General features: G+C 55.8%; 10 protein-coding genes across 10 annotated transcripts; 4 read left to right on the top strand and 6 right to left on the bottom strand.

Annotated features, from left to right (window-relative positions):
• Nucleotides 1–244: 244 nt before the first annotated feature.
• Nucleotides 245–1,044, bottom strand: L969DRAFT_96533 (uncharacterized protein; the record flags this gene model as incomplete). The annotated part of the gene is made up of 5 exons (XM_014710532.1): nucleotides 245–333; nucleotides 392–494; nucleotides 549–663; nucleotides 720–928; nucleotides 994–1,044. The coding sequence occupies 5 exons, from the start codon at nucleotides 1,042–1,044 to the stop codon at nucleotides 245–247; spliced, it is 567 nt and encodes a 188-aa protein (XP_014566018.1).
• Nucleotides 1,045–1,113: 69 nt separating this feature from the next.
• L969DRAFT_96532 (uncharacterized protein) lies at nucleotides 1,114–2,836 on the top strand (the record flags this gene model as incomplete). Its single annotated transcript, XM_014710531.1, has 4 exons — nucleotides 1,114–1,304; nucleotides 1,359–1,396; nucleotides 1,455–2,312; nucleotides 2,370–2,836. 4 exons carry the CDS (start codon nucleotides 1,114–1,116, stop codon nucleotides 2,834–2,836), a joined length of 1,554 nt encoding a protein of 517 aa, XP_014566017.1.
• L969DRAFT_66137 (uncharacterized protein) lies at nucleotides 2,800–3,605 on the bottom strand (the record flags this gene model as incomplete). Its single annotated transcript, XM_014710530.1, has 3 exons — nucleotides 2,800–3,439; nucleotides 3,486–3,534; nucleotides 3,581–3,605. The coding sequence occupies 3 exons, from the start codon at nucleotides 3,603–3,605 to the stop codon at nucleotides 2,848–2,850; spliced, it is 666 nt and encodes a 221-aa protein (XP_014566016.1). The 3' UTR covers nucleotides 2,800–2,847.
• Nucleotides 3,606–3,756: 151 nt separating this feature from the next.
• Nucleotides 3,757–4,047, bottom strand: L969DRAFT_96530 (uncharacterized protein; the record flags this gene model as incomplete). The annotated part of the gene is made up of 1 exon (XM_014710529.1): nucleotides 3,757–4,047. The coding sequence occupies one exon, from the start codon at nucleotides 4,045–4,047 to the stop codon at nucleotides 3,757–3,759; it is 291 nt and encodes a 96-aa protein (XP_014566015.1).
• Nucleotides 4,048–4,221: 174 nt separating this feature from the next.
• Nucleotides 4,222–6,644, top strand: L969DRAFT_53118 (uncharacterized protein; the record flags this gene model as incomplete). Its single annotated transcript, XM_014710528.1, has 6 exons — nucleotides 4,222–5,634; nucleotides 5,687–5,850; nucleotides 5,899–6,036; nucleotides 6,086–6,234; nucleotides 6,285–6,343; nucleotides 6,402–6,644. The coding sequence occupies 6 exons, from the start codon at nucleotides 4,222–4,224 to the stop codon at nucleotides 6,642–6,644; spliced, it is 2,166 nt and encodes a 721-aa protein (XP_014566014.1).
• Nucleotides 6,645–6,680: 36 nt separating this feature from the next.
• L969DRAFT_89995 (uncharacterized protein) lies at nucleotides 6,681–9,075 on the bottom strand. Its single transcript, XM_014710527.1, has 8 exons — nucleotides 8,913–9,075; nucleotides 8,745–8,854; nucleotides 8,612–8,696; nucleotides 8,058–8,553; nucleotides 7,697–8,008; nucleotides 7,426–7,648; nucleotides 6,857–7,363; nucleotides 6,681–6,805 (listed from the first exon to the last, which is right to left on the bottom strand). The coding sequence occupies exons 1-8, from the start codon at nucleotides 9,035–9,037 to the stop codon at nucleotides 6,738–6,740; spliced, it is 1,926 nt and encodes a 641-aa protein (XP_014566013.1). The 5' UTR covers nucleotides 9,038–9,075; the 3' UTR covers nucleotides 6,681–6,737.
• Nucleotides 8,950–10,198, top strand: L969DRAFT_25880 (uncharacterized protein). Its single transcript, XM_014710333.1, has 2 exons — nucleotides 8,950–9,747; nucleotides 9,806–10,198. The coding sequence occupies exons 1-2, from the start codon at nucleotides 9,172–9,174 to the stop codon at nucleotides 10,133–10,135; spliced, it is 906 nt and encodes a 301-aa protein (XP_014565819.1). The 5' UTR covers nucleotides 8,950–9,171; the 3' UTR covers nucleotides 10,136–10,198.
• An 80-nt stretch (nucleotides 10,199–10,278) lies between these two features.
• Nucleotides 10,279–12,906, top strand: L969DRAFT_53056 (uncharacterized protein; the record flags this gene model as incomplete). Its single annotated transcript, XM_014710526.1, has 4 exons — nucleotides 10,279–10,835; nucleotides 10,886–10,923; nucleotides 10,974–11,036; nucleotides 11,093–12,906. 4 exons carry the CDS (start codon nucleotides 10,279–10,281, stop codon nucleotides 12,904–12,906), a joined length of 2,472 nt encoding a protein of 823 aa, XP_014566012.1.
• Nucleotides 12,907–12,923: 17 nt separating this feature from the next.
• Nucleotides 12,924–14,561, bottom strand: L969DRAFT_202721 (uncharacterized protein). The gene is made up of 2 exons (XM_014710525.1): nucleotides 14,280–14,561; nucleotides 12,924–14,227 (listed from the first exon to the last, which is right to left on the bottom strand). Exon 2 carries the CDS (start codon nucleotides 14,120–14,122, stop codon nucleotides 12,941–12,943), a length of 1,182 nt encoding a protein of 393 aa, XP_014566011.1. The 5' UTR covers nucleotides 14,123–14,227; nucleotides 14,280–14,561; the 3' UTR covers nucleotides 12,924–12,940.
• A 1,228-nt stretch (nucleotides 14,562–15,789) lies between these two features.
• Nucleotides 15,790–17,640, bottom strand: L969DRAFT_89991 (uncharacterized protein). Its single transcript, XM_014710524.1, has 11 exons — nucleotides 17,586–17,640; nucleotides 17,425–17,527; nucleotides 17,164–17,366; nucleotides 17,005–17,104; nucleotides 16,780–16,953; nucleotides 16,630–16,733; nucleotides 16,536–16,581; nucleotides 16,427–16,488; nucleotides 16,133–16,378; nucleotides 15,954–16,077; nucleotides 15,790–15,904 (listed from the first exon to the last, which is right to left on the bottom strand). The coding sequence occupies exons 1-11, from the start codon at nucleotides 17,624–17,626 to the stop codon at nucleotides 15,800–15,802; spliced, it is 1,308 nt and encodes a 435-aa protein (XP_014566010.1). The 5' UTR covers nucleotides 17,627–17,640; the 3' UTR covers nucleotides 15,790–15,799.
• Between the last annotated feature and the right edge of the window lie 13 nt (nucleotides 17,641–17,653).

Here is a 17,653-nt window from a genome sequence, read left to right as displayed (position 1 = left end):
CGATGCCCCAGAGCATGGCAACTTCGATAAGCCCCACCACAGCCTTGCCGTCGATGACTTGCGCATGCAACCAGCATGAGTCCTTGCAAAAGTCGTGCTGCATGACATGCAGAAAATGCTGTGCCGTCATCGGGCTGAGCTATTTCGCCTCGTGTCGTCTGTTCGCCCCTTGATGCAACCGAGTCGGCTGGTCCTGATCTGATGCGCCTGCGAGATCGCGCAAGCAGGGAGATAGTCTATGGGACTACCCTGGCACAAAGTGAGCGTAGTAGGCCTTGGCGCGCGCTTCGATGGTGTCAGGCGCGCTTTCTGGCAACTCTGCGACCAGCCGCGCTAGTGAGTATAGCGTAGGTCAGGTCTGAAGCTGGAGTGGACAGGAGGGCACACAGACCTGGAGAGCCTGCGTAGACAGATAGCGAAGGAATTGTCGTGCCTGGCGGAACGACAGTATCGTCTTCAATCCTCGCGCCGTCTTTGATGACGACAAAGCGGCCCTGATTGCGTGTTGTGTCAGCGGTCGCAACGTGTCAGGAGCAAAAGAAGCTTACGATGATGCAGTTCTTGCCAATTTCGACCAGGCTGCCGACTTGTGCAGCTTCAAGGATCGTATTGGCGCCTATTGTCACAAAATCGCCCAATTTCTGAGGATAGTAACTGAACGATCTGTAGCGATCGTCGCCATTTGAGCAGATGGAGATCATCGGCGGTACTTCACTAGCCCTTTATAGGTCTTGTAGGGCGGTCTGATGACGGCATTCTCGCCTAGGAGGCAGTATCTCCCAATGGCGACCACGACGGCATTGCCCGCACCTTGACGCCTGAGATCGCCTCGGATGATGGAGCCCTGTTGTATGATAGTCTTGCCGCCTAGGACGATGTTGGAGGAGCCGCAGATGGTCGAGCGCTTGCTGACCTTGTTACCCGTGTCCTGCGCAGCAATGGATGAAGTCTCAGTCGAGTCCAGCCTTGATCGAAGACCGCAAGCAGCCGCACAGTCTCGATATACTCTGATCGCTTGTAGTAGATCTTGTCGTGCAGCTCCATGCCTCGGCCTCCTCGAGTAGCCGAGGCGATCCAACACGCGAACAAGTGACAACCCGACGGACCGAGACAATGTCGACTCTGGCGGCAAAGATGTCCAACAGAGATCGCCTGCTACTCTCCCAGGCGGTGTATCAAGAGGGCGAGCAAGCATGGGCCAAAGTAGCGGCACTCATGAGTCAGTACGCACCCGCCAACGGCTACACGCCAGACTCGTGTCAATCAGCCTATGCAGCTCTCACTGCCGAGCTAGACAACGGAGTGTAAGCCCCGAGAGAGCTACAGTGACTTGCACAGTGCTCACTTTGGGCGTGCAGACCGCGAGCAGCGCCGCCACGAGCTGTCACGCCGCAGTGTGAGTGGAGAGACTCCTCCGTCAGTCGGTCAGGCTGATGTACAGCTCCCTCATCCAGCACGAGCACAGCTCAAGCTAGCCAGAACGTACTATCAAGCTCGGATAGACGATCTCAAGACGAGCATACGAGCGGAAGAGGTCCTCTCCAGGCGTCATCTCAAAGACGCTGCCGATATCCACAATGGTCTCTGGGACGACAAGATCAAAGCGCTCCTGCCCGAGACCGTCTTCAAGCCAGCCGCTCCCGAAGCGTCCACGAGCACGCCAGTCGTGAGCTCCGATGGACCCGTCTCACCCGGCGCGCGAAAGAAATCTCCAGATAGAAAGACTTCACCTGTCGTCCCTCCCGCTTCTGCGCGAAAATCTGCAAGGAGACAGAGCGCAGATGCCAACGCCGTCGTACAAGAAGCAGACCCTGACCCGCCAGAGCCGCCCTCGCTGACCAAGCGACACTCTTCGAGAATTAGGTCCGATCCGGACACTAGAGCTGGTCCTTCGATTGGACAGACTGCCGAGTCGATCGAGACCGAAGCGATACAAGAGATTCTAGAGGACGAAGAAGATGACACCTTGCGACAGGGTGAAGACATACTCGAGGGCGGTAGCGAACAGTCTGGTAAACCTCGTTCGGGACGGAGCACTCGTTCGAGCGCGGCTGCGCCCATCGAGATCATCTCAGACGCCGGCGGATCTGACGAAGAAGAGGATGCGGATCATTCGAGCTCGCCTCAGAAAAGGTCCAGAAACAGAGCTACCCGATTGGGTACGAGACGGACTTCTACGCGAGGCAAGCCAGATACGGACGGGCAGGAGGAGGATGCCAGCGTGAAAGATGAGCAGGAAGACGCAGAGGATGAGGATGAGATGCCTGCTAGACGCGGCTCACGGGTCAAGTCAGAGACTCAGCCTGCTCGAGGTACGCATGCTCTACGAATCCATGTCAGCCGTTGATCGGACAGCGATGCGTGTACAGGTGCAAGCAAGCGCAAGCGTAACCCGACGCCTCAGACTGAACCCTCGCCCGCTCCTTCTGATCGAAGCAAGAAGCGCGCAAAGACAGATGAGAGCGAGGAGATGCAGGTGACGCCCGAGAAAGACCGTGCAAGCGCCAAGCGATTCCAGCGATCCATCTTGCAGATACATACCCAGATCGTCGAGAATCCCAAAGCGTCAGTTTTTCGTGAGCCTGTCAAGCAGACCGATGCGCCCGGCTACTCTGCACTCATCAAAGAACCGATGAGTCTCAAGGGCATCACTAAGCGTATTCGCGACGGCACCATCACCAATTCGATCGAGTTTCGAAGAGACATCACGCTCATGTTTGCAAACGCTATCATGTACAATCCCAAGGATAGCGAAGTAGCCCGTCAAGCCCAGGCGATGCTACAAGAAGCAGAGGCACTCATCGGCGTTTATGACCAGGCAGAAGCGTTTGCATGAACCAATTGCATTCACTTTGGATGCTCCCTGGGATCGTACAGCATACCCCAAACAGGCACGCCGGGTCCGCCGGCTTGCACATCGCCATTGGACGCTGCGCTGCCTTTGCCAAGACGGAATTCGCCGGTGACGCGAAAGCCGAGATGCAAATAGATCGCCTTGCTCTTCTCCGTCGTCGCTTCGAGCCAAATCTGCTTATCCTCATGCCTTGCCAGCTCCTTGTAAGGCTCGATCAGCCTGCTGCACAGTCCTTGACCGCGTGCTTCCGGCAATGTCGCAATAAAGAACAAGTACCACGACTCCCGACTGACAGAGATCCTTTCGAGCGCGTGAGAATGTGAAGTGTATTCAAACAGAAACTTCTTGCAGCCCCAGCCTAGCTTATAGATCAGGCCAACGAGGCCGCTCTGGAAGATATGAATCCAGTTGCCGCCCACTTCTGTGCCTGGGGGCATCCATATCGACACGCCGCTGTATGCTTGCGTTTCCTCGAGCGAGGCCCCAGCGAGCGCAGCAGCGGTGACGAGGGCGATGAAGTGCTGCAGCTTGATGTCACGCTCTGCTGCGGGAGTGAGTGCGTTGTGGAAGTAGTGGATGACCGGGCTGCTCGCTGTATCAGACCCGCGTCGGCTTGCGAGAAAGCGCTCACTCGTCGTGGAAGCATCGTGTGAGGACTTCGGCGACTTCGTGGATGCGGTCTGACGACGAGTGAGCTTTACACTCGGGAGACCGGCTGGACGCTACCTTTGCCGCCGCGCGTGACAGGCATGTGCTCTTTGCATTGGCTGGGCTGCGAGCGACTTGCGGCGGGGAAGAGAGTTTTACGGGGACAGCCCCGCGCCGACGCGGAAGCGAAAGCGAGCCACTGGACGAGGCGAAAAGTATATCGCTCTCGTGACAGTCAGCAGCGGTCGAAGTCGCTAGAAAGCACGCGGATCGTACTCTGCTAGATCGTACGCTTGCATCGACACGCGAACGACAGGCGGAAGGCCAGCCTTTCCGGCGACGTTCCTGATTGCTAAGCCGAGCTCCACCTTTGCCTTTTGACGAGCAGAACCGTCACAACCGAGTCCGATAGCGCGGACCGGCATCTGTCCCTCTGTCACAGGGCGGACGAGCAGACAGACCGCCGCCCGTGGGCTTGCCTCAGGCGCACGCTTTCGACCGCCCGTGCTCACCCAGATCTCATCGCCCTCGTGCTCGCTCGTCATGCTGGCCCTATAGCACGGCTTGCTGACAACAGTCAGTGCTCTGCACATTTGAGCAGCGACGGCGCTTCTTCCGTTTCTCGACGCCTTGGCGATTCATCAAAAGTCTTGCACATCCACATCCTCATCGCGCAGTCGGCGCTAGCCAGTGATAGATCCAGAGCGTAGAGCAAAGCGATGGCAGATCTCGAGAAGACAGCCAGCACGGGCATTCCGCTCGGCAAGCGCGAATCGCACAAGACCCACCACCCAGAAGAAGGTGCAGGATCGAAAGCTGGCCTCGACCTCGCCACTTCTCCTGCATCCTCTGCTGCTGGCGATCATCGGCCGGGCAATGCTCAAACGTCCAGCGCCGTCTCGAGCGCCGTGTCGGAAGTAGATGGCAGTGAGAAGCTTGCAATGTCGTCTGCCCCCATCATTACCCATCACGCCGAGCTTGGTTCTAAGCTTCAAGAAGCAATCAAGCCAATCGTGCCCTCGACGGAAGCTGCACAGTCGGGCCAAGTCAATGGATCTTCCAATCACTCAAGCGCAAGTAGCACGCCCCAGCTGCCAGAGAGCAACTCGAGCAACTTTCTCTCGGCAACAAACTTGCGCAAGGCAGGCCTCTCAATTGGTCACGGCCAGCATCCTCACCATCAGAATCTGCACCAGCACCTGCTCAAAACGCCAGAGAAAGGTATGAGTAGCAACGCTACACCTGGTGCCAGCGTGTCTGCCAGCAGCGATGCAGGCGGTTCTTCCGTCGCTGCCGACATACCTGCAGCTCGTGGTCCACCACCTGCACCCAGTGCTACATTCGCTCGTGATGCGGATGAAAGCGTGAGTCCATCAAGACCAGTCGGAACCCCTCGCTCTGCCTCTCAAGCTGCGCAGGGCGATAATGTCAAGGCGCCCGTGGCAGCTCGCTCTCAGTCTGCAAATCAGAGCTCTGCCGCCGTCATGGCGCCTCCGCCGCCACCTTCACCTCGTCCGCCCAACGACAGGCAACGATCCGTATTCGGTAAACTGTTCCAGGGATCTGATGCTCGGCGTGAAGCGGCAGCCCACAAGTCTGGCGCGGAGTCGGGCGCAGAATCTGACAGTGGCTTCCGCTTGAGGCGAAAGAGCAAATCCGAAGCGCACCATCCGCCCGAGGCTTCCATGGCTGCCTTGGAAATTCGTGATTCGTTGGCAGCAGAGCAAGGCTCAGCTATCGCTAACGATCACAAAGCTGCGCCTTCAAAGCCTGCGCTGTCTCGTCGTGAGTCCACATCAGAGAAGGACAAGCAAGCGCTTTCTCGTCAACCCAGTACGAGCAAAAAGTCCGAGTCGAAAGAGGGCGGTGTGGCTAATACTCTCAAGGACCTTGTCGACCGACATGCGCCTAAGATGGCCCGCAAATCTAGCGTCACGTCCAAGCGCTCAGACGATGGCAAATCGGATGGCGAGAGCCACTACGAAGGCTCGCGCAAAGGTCCCGCGTCGACCACGTCGCTACTGAAGAAGTACGGCGTCTGCGAAAAGGTCGCTATCGGCAAAGGTGCGACTGCGGTCGTTCGTCTTGCGCACAAGTGGGACCGTACAAACGAGCGGCTCTACGCTGTAAAGGTCAGCAAGGTGCACTGATTTCGGTGAACGGTGCTGAATGTGCCGCCAATAGGAGTTCCGCAAACGTAGAAAAAACGAGACTGAGAAGGAATACGTCAAGAAGCTCACGTCAGAGTTCTGCATCTCGTCGACCTTGCATCACGCAAACGTCGTAGAGACAGTCGATCTTGTTCAAGACGAGCAGCAACATTGGTGTGAAGTCATGGAATACTGCCCGTATGTCTCTACTGTATTTGCCAGACAAAAAGCCTGACCCTGTCTCAGTGGCGGTGATCTTTACGGTGCGATCAAGAAGGGCAACATGTCCACGCCCACCATCAATTCGTACTTCAAGGAGATGATCCACGGCATCAATTACTTGCACAGCATGGGCGTTGCACATCGCGACATCAAGCCCGAAAAGTATGCAGTCTGCCCGCTTCCTCACGCATCAGGCTGACATCGTTTGCAGTTTGTTGCTTGACGCATTCGGACACGTCAAGATCACAGACTTTGGCGTTTCCGACGTCTTCAGGATGTGTTGGGAGAAGCAGACGCACATGTCCAAAGGCCTTTGTGGCTCTGAGCCCTACATCGCACCTGAACAATTCGACAACAAAGGTTCGCCGACTTGCCCTCGGCAATGTATCGAGCTAACTCCTCCTCTTCAGAGTACGATGCGCGTCTGGTCGATGTATGGGCTGCCGCCGTTGTTTTCTACTGTCTCGTGGTCAGTCATGATGTTTGCTGAGCCTGCCATGCGCATCTGATCCTTGACTGGATGACAGTTTCAAGAACTGCCATGGAGGGTAGCTCGCCTATCAGATCCATCTTATCAATCCTACGTCAGCGCGTACGCAGAATCGCCCAGTCCGCCACCCTTGGGCAACGTCTCGCCGCGAGAATGTCGATCGTTGGTCAAACACATGCTCGACCCTAACATCAAGACGAGATATAACACTGAGAGCGTCATGAACGACGAATGGTTCAAGAGCATCACGATCCTCGAATCTAGGCCGATAGAGAAGTAGCAGAACGGGCACAAGGACATGATCAGACGTAGCAAAGCACTCTTGTATGAATTGTTGTCGCCATGCATCGAGACGAGCAATGTTGCATTAAACCTACTGGTAGAGTGCGTTGAGACGAGCCTGCAACTGATCAGGATCAACGCGAAGATACCGTGATGGATCTGCTCAGCAATTGTCAGCATGAAAGTCGATGCGCGGGCGGAGAAGCCCACTCTTTGTGAATTCGCCCGTCTTGTGCTTGTTGAAGAAGGCTTTGTAAGTAGGCAAGACCATGCGGTTAGTCTCGTCTTGCAGTCTCGCTTTGAGCTCTGGCTCTGTGGATGCTAATTTGGCAGTAGCATGGAGGTTTTCGATCTCTTCGAGCGCTTCGTTGAATCTCGCAAACCGGTCCTTGACTTCAGCGCGGTCCCGTCCGCCCGTCCCTACTCCTACCGCACCCAGACCCGTCTTGAGCAAGCCCGTTTCTGGTGCTGCATCCATGAGACAGCCAACGAGGGGACCGATGATCTCGAGGTAGGCAGCTTTGGCAGTCCTGTTCCGCTTGTTGAGCTCGTCCTCGCATTGCTCGCTGAGCACATCATCGATTCCGCTCGAGTGGATCTCGCGTCGGACGTAGGTCAGATTGTTGAGCAGGAAGATGGCTGCTACGCCTGCTCGCTGCGTCCGTAGGCTCTTTGTTCGCGCGTCTAGCGCGCCTAACAGAGTATAGAAGACATCATCTGTGAGCAAAGTAAAATACTATCAACCGCTGAGCAGTGCAGACGAGCCATCACCTGCTCACCTGAATACTTCGAGAGCAGTGACTGTCCCTTGGAGCGAGTAGCAGTGGGACCGGGTCGAGAGGCTCCGAATGTCCAATTGCCATCCCCAAGCGTTTGTAAGAAGCCCTCGGCTGCATCCTGGTAAAGCGATAATTGCCGCAAAAAGTTGATTACGCTGACCGTCATGGTCGCTATAGCTGCTGACATACTCTCCGTCGGCGTCAGCTGCTTGATCCCCCATGCCTGCGCAACGGATGAAAATCTCCCTTTGCCGAAGGAGATGAGGCTTACTCGTGTCTCTTCGAGGAATTCTGGCAAACTACGCAAGCAAGAACCACGGAAAGCATGCGCAAGGTCGACAAGCTCGTTCTCGCGTCTGCCCGACTTGGACCGGATGAGCTCCTCGAATCTGTCTTCGCGTGTTTTGAGGGCGGCGTAGACTTCGAAAGCTACTGCGACGCTCGAGGAGACATCCTTCTTGATGATCGCGTTGATGCTCTGGCCGGTCTCTGCAAAGAGTGCCAGAGATGGCGGCACGACTTGCTTGAAGATGAAGCTAGCCGCATAAGGTGCAAAGACACTCGAGGCTAACTGATACTCGCTCTGCAGACACAAAGTGAGCCAGACACCAGGTATTGAAGATGTGACATGCCCTGCCGAATGCGAAGAAGAGGTCCATCCAGATCGGCATGGTCATCAATGGTTGCTGAGATGATGCAAAGTCGACGACCTGCTTGGCGACTGGCTCCAACGAAGCGGCCATGAATTTCCCCCTGATCTCGCCGTACGCTTTCTGCATCTCTACGTCCAGCCGGTTTGCCGGACTCGGCAGCTTTTGCACAAAGGCAGCAAGTTGTCGAAGAGAGTCCATGCGCGCAGCGGGTATTGGCGGAAACTGAGCAGTCTCGGCAGTCTGGCCGCGTAGATCGATACCGCGCTCAGGCGACGCTTCTCTGACTTGAGCAGTGAAGAGTTGCACGATCTGCTTGGCGCCCGTCTCGAGGAGACTGCTCATCTGAGCTGCAGATTCGTGCGAGTTGACGCCTGTTTGCTGGAACGGACCGTTGAGTGTGATGGAGCCGGTCTGCTTGAGCGATGTCACGAGGCGCGTCATAGAGGCCATGTACGCTGTCGTGTCGTCCCTTGGCCTGCAATCACAGGGCGTTGTCAAGTCGGTACGAGTGTGACCAGTGACACGAGGCGCACCCCTTGGTGATGATAGCGCGTTCTCGCTCGAGTGAGTCATGTCCGCCCAGGAGCGCATCTATTGCTACGAGAGCTGCTTCCACGTCTGCACGACTGATCAGCGCTAGCTCGTCGCGCTGAGCAGGTGTCGTACTCTTTTGGGTCTTGCTAAGTCCTGTCGTTGAGCGGTTGATGCCGACTACTGACTTCTCTAGCCGAACAAGACGGTCGTCGAAGGTGCGCAGCAATCCTGTCATGCGTTCTCTGGCATTGCAAGTGAGGCCTCAGCTCCTCGTGAGAGCTAGTGCCTGGCTTCACCGACGTGACACGCTTGCTTTTCGACAAGGCTTGCGAGAGGAGTACGACGTCTGCATAGGCCTGGTCCATTGCGGCAGACTGCTGGTTCGAGCCCGTCGGCCGAGCTGAGAAGGTGTAAGCCTCTGCCATGGCACGAGGGCCGGCCGCACGGTGATCGTCTGTCTGGTGACTGTCGCGTCTGCTTGGCGATGTTGTCATCGACGGAATGACCGGCTTAGCGGCCTTCATGCTCGACACCTAAGCCACGCCTGGTCATCGCCTCAATGGCGATCTCGCTGCGGGACCGTCTGCATGCGCTAGAAGAGCAGAGCAACGAGGCACTGGTCAGTCTGCGCGATCGGTACGATGCACTTTCGCCTGCAAAGAAACTCGGCCTGCTCGTCTATTTTGCAGTCAATATCGCCATCTTGATCGCCTTTGTCGTGATCGGTCCATCACAGATCTTCAGATGGCTCGTCGCTGGCGCCGACAGGCTGAGGCAATACCAATTCGGCGCTCTCTTTCTCATCCTCGCCATGATCCTTACCGCCATCCCGCCACTTTTCGGGTATTCGACCATGCTCACCCTTGCTGGCTTCACCTATGGGATGTGGAGAGGCTGGCTTGTAGCTTGCGCAGGTTGTCTGCTGGGCAGCGCGGTCTCGTTCCTGATCTGCCGACGAGTACTCAAAAACCAAGGACAATCCCTGCGAGATGGCCCGACTTTCAGAGGACTGGAACACGCCATGCGCAAGAAGGGCCTCTTCCTCATCTGTCTCGTCCGGTTCTGTCCGTTTCCGTTTGCATATAGCAACGCTGCACTTGCATCCATCGAAGCCGTTTCGCTCGTACAATTCATGGTGGGTCAGGCCCTCTGCTGCGCTGTACTACAGCTCAGAGCGTGGGGTGATACACTAGATTGCGACCTTGACCATCACGCCAAAGCTACTCGTACATTCCTTCGTGGGCTCGAGGATCTATCTGTTGGCAGACCCGGACCACGAGCTAGACGCGACGAGCAAGCGCATCAATGCAGCCTACATCGCACTCGGCACACTCGTTGGATTTGCGACCTCGTACTACATCTACCGTCTCACCTTATCGTATTCGCAGAGCATGTCGCTACAAGATGAGACCGCTCAGAGCGAGGACGGCTGGGCCGGCGAATTTGACGAATTCGACGATGACGAGGATCTGGAATCCGCCCAAGCGCGTGATGCAGACGACGAGGAAGACCTTGTAAAGTAGACCCGCGCACCACCTGTTTGTTGTAGTGCAGTCTGCAGCCTGATCATGATCATGACACCTGAGCGCTCGAGCGAGTTCGAAACGCGAAGTTCAAGCGAGACGCGCCAAAGCAGCGCACCGGTCTTTCAGGCGAGTATTTCAGCATGGCGGGTGCTTATGCTCCCTTGACTGACACCGACCGCCTCGACAAGGATGACGGAGGGACCCTGCGGGAGACCGGCAACGGCAGACCGGAGTCAACGCATTCCTCTACGCTTGGCAAGTTTGCCGAAACAGCAGCGAACAAGGCAGCCCAAGCCACGACGACAGCCGTCGATGCAGTGAGCTCGTTCAATTCAGGTGATCTTGATGCCCGCCTGCGTACTTGGCGACACCGGATCGCCCAAAAGATCAAGCGAAAGCGGAGGAAAGCCTTGCCTGCGCGGTCTCGACTCGAGCCAGTGCCCATCATTGCATCAGTCTTCGAGCCTGCAGAGCCAGACATAGCATGGCAGCAATCTCACGAGATCAAGACGCTCTCGAATGAGCCGGTCATGACCCAGGCACAGTTCAACGCGTTGGCCGATGCAGTGCGCGAGGCCATAGCGATGGACGTGCAGCCCAGACTGAATGCCAAAGGCTCGTCTGGCTCCTACTTTGCTCGCAATCTCGACAGGAAGACACTGGGCATCTTCAAGCCCAAGGACGAAGAGCCATACGGGTTCGTGAAGCCAATGGTACTCGCGAAATCGCTGACTTGCACTCTCGCAGCGCGGCCAATCCAAAATGGACCAAATGGGTCCACAGAAGTGCGTCCTGTCTGTAAGGTGCCGACTGATCACAGCTGACTGTATCACAGAGCTCGGCGGCATCATCGGGTTCGGCAGAGCCTGCCTGATACCAGGATTGTCTTACGTCACAGGTACGCACATCTCATGATCATCAGGTACCAGTGATTGATCGCGTGTGTGACTTCAGAGGAAGCTGCATCCGTCCTCGATCGACAGCTAGGCACGCATATCGTGCCAAGGACAGAGGTCATCAAGCTTAGCAGTCCTAGCTTCTTCTACGACTGGATCGATCGCAACAGCGCCAAAGGGAAGCATCCCAAGCCGCTCCCGCTCAAGCCAGGCAGTTTCCAAGTCTTCGTTACGGGCTACACCGATGCGACCGTGTTTCTCAAGGAGCATCCTTGGCCCGGAGGTGCAGCTTGGGAAGACACGGACGAGAAGAGCAGGCGTCATCCTCGCCATCGACTGTTCAGATCCTGCAGGATGCTATGCGGCCGCGCAGGAGCTGTCGCAGACGATGATGACGAAGAAGAGCTGAACAAGCAGGAAGGTCATCGCAGCAGGAGTCCGCTCCCGCCTTCTCCAAGCCCAGACGGCGCCAGACCGTTCGCATGGACGCCCGCCCTCATGCAGCAATTCCGTGAAGAGCTGGAGAAGCTCGTCATACTCGATTACCTCATGCGCAATACGGACAGGGGAACGGACAACTTTATGCTCCGCTATGATCCTCCTGCGCCCTCACCGCCTGAGGACAGGACGCTCAAGCCGATACAGGAGCAAATGTCGGCTCATCCCGGCATGTCTGCCATTCGGCCACCTTCTCAGACTTCAGATGGCACGATCCATCTCGCCGCAATCGATAACAGTCTGGCCTTTCCGCACGAGCATCCAAAGGGCTGGCGTAATTATACCTACGGCTGGCTTTGGCTGCCAGCGTCACTCATCGGCATGCCGTTCTCTGAGAAAACACGCAAGCAATTCTTACCCTTGCTTTCTTCGCCTGCATGGTGGGCACAGATGACCCTCGAGCTTCGCAAAGTCTTCAGTATCGACGAAGATTTCAACGAAAAGATGTTCAAGAAGCAGATGGCTGTCATCAAAGGCCAAGCATGGAACGTCGTACAATCGCTCTCGCATGATGACGAAGGCCCACTGGAGCTCTGTCGTCGGTCAAAGATACTCGTATGGGATGACGAGATAGAAGTCTCAGCCGATCAGTTGACGCAGGAACTGATTGCAGCCGCCTCGACGCCGAATAGGCAGCCTGCAGGTATGTCGGGCTCAATCGATGACTTGACAGCGCGCCAAGCTGCTCGACCAATCTCGCCTGTCACGGCCCCCATGAGCCGACACTCAATAGCGACTGCGACGCCTCGGCCGGGCGCGGGCTTGCGGACGCAGTCACACTTCACTCGGTCACCACCGCCCAAGAGGCCACGCACGATGGAAAGAATGCTCAGTGGCCCAAACCTATCCAGTCGTCCGATACCTGCCGCTCGAAGACTTGATCTAGCAGGCGATGCATTTGGCGGCGCAACAGGCATTGCTGCACTCGAGCACATGGAAAGACTACAACGTGAAGAGCAAGATCTACAAAACGCGTTTGGATTCCAGGACGAGCAGATCTCTGCTGTTGCAGAAGCATATGGCGTCGCAGAAGAGCGCGCGTCTGTCGACAGCGAACGGCAAGCCATCTTGAGCGCTACCAGTCCTATCTCGAAGCGCATCTCTCGCGCCACCCTCGTGTCGCCCGCCCAAAGATCTTTCTTCGGCAACAGGGCTCGAAGTGGCAGTACCAACGACGCTCGTGTGTCGGGTGTACAGTCGAGATACGCAGGCAGCAGTGGCGGCTCGATCGACGGTGGTAGCGAATGGGCAGCAGACGGCGCGAGCGAAGCGGGCGAGATTGAGACGGGCAGACGTACTGTTATTGTCGAACGACTCGAGCCGATTGTTGCTGGTCAGTCGCTGCGCCTCGCCTGTATGCGAAGCCTGTGCTGACTTTGTCGAACGCAGATCCACTGTTTACATGGTGCTAGGTCTTGTTGTTGTTGTTGTTCTTCGCCTCGCTTGCAAAGTTATTGGCTACTTTGGATCGCAAGAAAGCGCCATAAACGACGCCCTGCTCACGTTGTGTGGCCGCTTCTGGGCCTTGTAGGCGCATGGCAGCATCGAGTGGTTCTATTGACGCATCGAGAGCTGGCTCGAAGAAGAAAGGTACGGACACACGGAAATTGTCCGCTCGATGAATGACTCTGTGCAGCGTTGCCGGATAGATTTTGTTCGACCAGATTTCGATCATCTTGCCGACATTGCATACGAGGGCTCCGGGTAGCGGGTCGGCCGTGATCCAGATGCCTCTTTGACCCTGAAAGTCGGTCAGCTTCTGGTCGTGTCGCTCTTGTAGCGCATGTCGGGTGGAAGGGATGAAGACCTGGAGGGCGCCTTTGGTCTCGTCGGCCAGCAAGAGCGTCACATTGCCATAGTCCACGTGTTCTCCACACGATAGCGAGTCAGTCTGTGCGTCTAAGCGATCGTAGCCAATCATTCGCATGACCCAGAAACTTTGCTCGACTTTGGCTCTCAGCGCGTCAGCTTCCTCCTTCGTCATCTTGAGCGCTATCGTCATCACGTAAGTGACGACGAAGCCGAGCAGCAAACACCTGGTCACATGTTCCTCGACAGTGCTTCGGAAGTCAGGCATACTGGACTGGGCTGGCCATTGGTTTTCTCCGCAAAGCGGTTGAGTAGGATCTATGTTGTCGGGCGGTCTGTAGAGATCGAGACCCTGGTGCCAGTCTTGCTTGCCCAGCGTGACATTCTGTTTGAGACGCTGATAGCCTCGAGCCCCGTCACTCTTGCCGTTTGAGATTGACAATTGCTCCTTGGTCTCGCTTGGCAGCTCAAAGAAGGATCTCGCCGTGCTGAGGATCTTGTCAAAGTCGGCCGAAGAGAAGAGGGCGTCTAGACCTGATAGATAGAAGAAGCCATAGCGCAAACATGCTTGGTGAAGTGTCTCTGCACACTCTTGCTGAGCTCTCGTCGGCGGATACGCGAACGTGACGTTGCTCAGGTCGGGCGTCAGTGGACTCGTCTTGCACGAAGGCAGAACCTCATCCAGGTGTATTCTGCCATCAGAGCCAGCAAGAGGCTTCAGAAAGGGCGCAACGTCGACGATTGGCAGCTGTGACGCCTCGAGAAAGCTTGCAGTCGGCATCTAGCTTGGTGGCTCTACAGGCGCGCGGTAATGGGGATGATGAGGCTTGCCTCTCACTGACGTAGAAGTTTTACCGCCAGTTTACCGCCAAATTTACCGCCACGGCTTCGCGGGCCGTTAAATATGAGCGCGCTACAAATTTTGTTCTCTGGCTTACCGCCTCAACTCAATGCTGCCTCTAGAGGCCTTCGGCCCCGTTCCTGATCTCTGTAACATACCTCACTACACTTTCGTAATGTCAGAGTAGTATCTTGTGCAGCAAATAGGCGGAAAAGGGCGAAGCGGCGCAGATACAGACACTGCAAGACTCTATCAGTATGTAGCTCTGATACCCGCAATTTGGCAGCTCAGATGCTCGCATGGGTCTGTACGACAGACATCACTCTTCTGTACGGTATCAAGGACCTCTGCTGCGCGACGCCGCCGAGTCTAGACCCAAGAAGGCTTGAATCGGCGGTTTGCAGCCAAAAGCAGCTGGGGAAGATACTAGCAAGCTTGCACCGGCATGTGTTGTGCTATAGATGACTGTATTCCATGCTGATATGATAAATCAAGAAGTGCTGCATGATCAGTGCGGTACGCTTTTCGACTCGAAATAACAGCTTCAAGCATCCGTCCACTGGCGCCGCCTGTGCATCTTCAGCCTAACATGCGGTCATCGATACGTCAAGAGGCATACTGCGAGCACAAACAAGCGAACACAATCAGTAGCTCTTCGGAGACAGCCTCTCGCCGAGCGTATCGATGCCGGTGCAAGGAGTACTGCAAAATCAGTGGCAGATAGCTCAAGAGTCGTCGGCAAGAGGATCTGCCATCTGACGTACGCATGGCTGCCTATGGCTGTCCTCTTGGCTTTTCTCTGCCTCTCACATGGGTAACAATGCGCCTTGCTGCACGTCGTCTGCGCCGAAAAGTCGCGCAGGCCAGGGATCCGAGCGATACCTTCGAAATGACTGTCGACTACTTCGGAATATCTCCCCGCTCACGTCCAACTGACTGGTCCCTGCGTCATAGCACTGCGGCTGCTCGAGGTCTCCCGCTTCGCGCACTCAGTCGCTGGCCGTCACAAAGTCAAAGACTAGTTGCAAGTAGAAGCCGCATCATTGCTCTGTACAGCGAGTCAATCGTGCCAAGCTGAATGGTCAGTCGTAGGGTTGTTTTGTATTCCCAATATGCGCAACGCAGCCATTCTAAGGATGCAGTGTTGGGCTCCTCTACGCTTTCGAGGCCATTACACGGACCATGAGACAGATGAGTGAGTACTTTGCCAGGGCGCTGATGATGACGTGGTGAATCGCGTCGACGCGTCTATAATCTCGTCCTCTCATAATTGTCAACCTCTTTCCCCGCCGCAGGCAAGCTTCCCGGCTGGGTGATCGCGATCTTACCGCCAGCTGGCGGTAAAGCACGCCTGGAGCTGATAGGGGCTTCGTGTTTCAGAAAATTCCTCGTTGGTACCTTTGATTATTTGGCCTGTCAGACGAAAACTTCAAAAACCATCTGACGCGTCAATTTTACGAGCTGAGGAGCCCAGATTTGCTAGGCAGGTAGCGCTGAGCATGATCTATGAGAGATTCCTCTGAATCCTTTCTCTTCTTCTTCCTCTCCTCGCAAATAATCAAAAAAAATATTCAAACGCCCTCTACGTGAGTGCGTGCCGTGCCGATGATGATGCATCTACGCGACGACAACGGCTAGTCTGCTTTCCAGCGGAGGGAAAGGGCCCTTGGCGGACAGAACGACGATAGCATGCTCATGCGATATGTAGCCCTTCATGTGACCCTGAAAGCCTGGAGTCAGAGGAGCTGTATCGTTTCGGCCTTGGAAGTACCTTGTAGATCATGTTGGCGATGACACACTCGACTTCGTCCGATTCCATGTCGACGCCTGCGATCTTCAGTGCTGACTGAAACGTCCGTATCGACATCCTCGTACTCCTTTGCGAGCAGAGCCACCTAACCAGCAAGAGAATTCAGAGCAAGCTTCAGGCGAGCGATCGATAGGTCTTACGTCTTCTTCAGGAAGCCACGCAAACAGCCTTCTCTTGCTCTTTCGACGATGAGGTAGCACGATCGCTCGACAAGACGTCTCTCCGCCCATTGCAACGCTTCGTCATAGTATTTGACATCGCCTCTTCGGTACGCAGTGATGAAAGGCCCGTATAGATTCTTGAGAGCCGGAAACGGCCGCAGCAGGAGCGCGGTCGGCATGATACCTTTGAGCAACCGTAAAGGTATCAGATAGCCCAGGATCAGCCTAAAAGATGCATGAGCAGTCGCTTTGGTTGACAGGGAGTAGACTCACTCTTGATTCCTCTTGGCTGTCCGTGAGCATTGCTCGAAGCAAAAGACAAACTCCGATTCCGCCTGTCTGCATCTTCAGTGTTATGATGTGGCGAAACAATCCCACGCACCGCCTGGTAATCCTCTCGCAAAAAGGCAAAGACGCCCATGTAGTACCTGTGCTCGTCTTTCAGCTCGGATGACGTTTCGCAGAGGTAGACTGACCTGTACGTGATCTGGTCTGCTTTGGAAAACACAGTAAGAGGCGGCAGATCAGTCGCAGAGCCGATGCCGCGTATGATGTTCTTGCACAGCGCCGTTGTTTTCAACTGCCATGACCCATGAGCACGGCCGACACGAGCGCGAGAGACCCACTTTGAAGTATGTCTTGAAGAGCAGGCAAGCAGTATGGTACGTGCCCAAGCGCTTGGATTGCTCGAATTTGGTAGCGCGATCACCTAGACAGGCAGTAAAGGCTTTTGTGATACTGCGCGATGCCTCTTCGAGCTTGTTCGCCTTTTCGTCTCGCATCCGGAGCTCGACATCGGCCTGCCAAGGCGTGAGCTCGCTTTTGAGCCCCGGTACAAGTCATGAGCTCACCAGTGCAGCGAGTGCGCGCAAGTCGCGCAGTATACCATAGAGCACGGGCAATGACCAGCCTTTGGGTGTGCCGGATGTCGAAAACCATCGCATGAATGCACTGCCGAGTATAAACCACTCAGCACATCGGATGATATGCTGATGAGGCCGTGTACTGACTTGACCAGCACGGCGTGACTGAGGTAAGCGGCAATGTGATCACGTCTTTGCAGGCCCCGATGATCGATCTCGTTCAGATGGAGCACAGTGACGATATGTGCGGAAGCCATTTCGTGCCACGGGCTCGAAGGCTCGTTCGGCAGGCCATTGTAGGCGCTCGGTAGCAGTTTTGACGAGAGCTGATGAACCCAAGATGGATTATTCTGCGGAGATATGATAGCGACATCAGCAGGAGGCACAGGTGTTGCCACCGCCACCTACGTAGTCTTCTGCCGGACTGACGGAGCGCTGTATGAGCTCAGCATGCGTTCTCTCGTTGACGTCGAGCGCGAGCGCGAGATTCGGTCCGTCTTGCTTCCGCAGGCTGTGCAACATGCTGACTTGAGCGTGTGCACCCACCTGCTGAGGAAAGGGCTGCGTACCTGACGGCGAGCATGTCGCCATACCTCAGTATGCCTGACATTTTGCTCGAGCTAGATAGCGCAATGTC

The sequence above is a fragment of the Mixia osmundae genome (assembly GCF_000708205.1).
Source record: "Mixia osmundae IAM 14324 unplaced genomic scaffold scaffold_10, whole genome shotgun sequence".
Lineage (NCBI taxonomy): Eukaryota > Fungi > Basidiomycota > Mixiomycetes > Mixiales > Mixiaceae > Mixia > Mixia osmundae.
The sequence above is the reverse complement of the archived record's forward strand: the minus strand, read 5'-3'. Positions and strand labels throughout refer to the sequence as shown.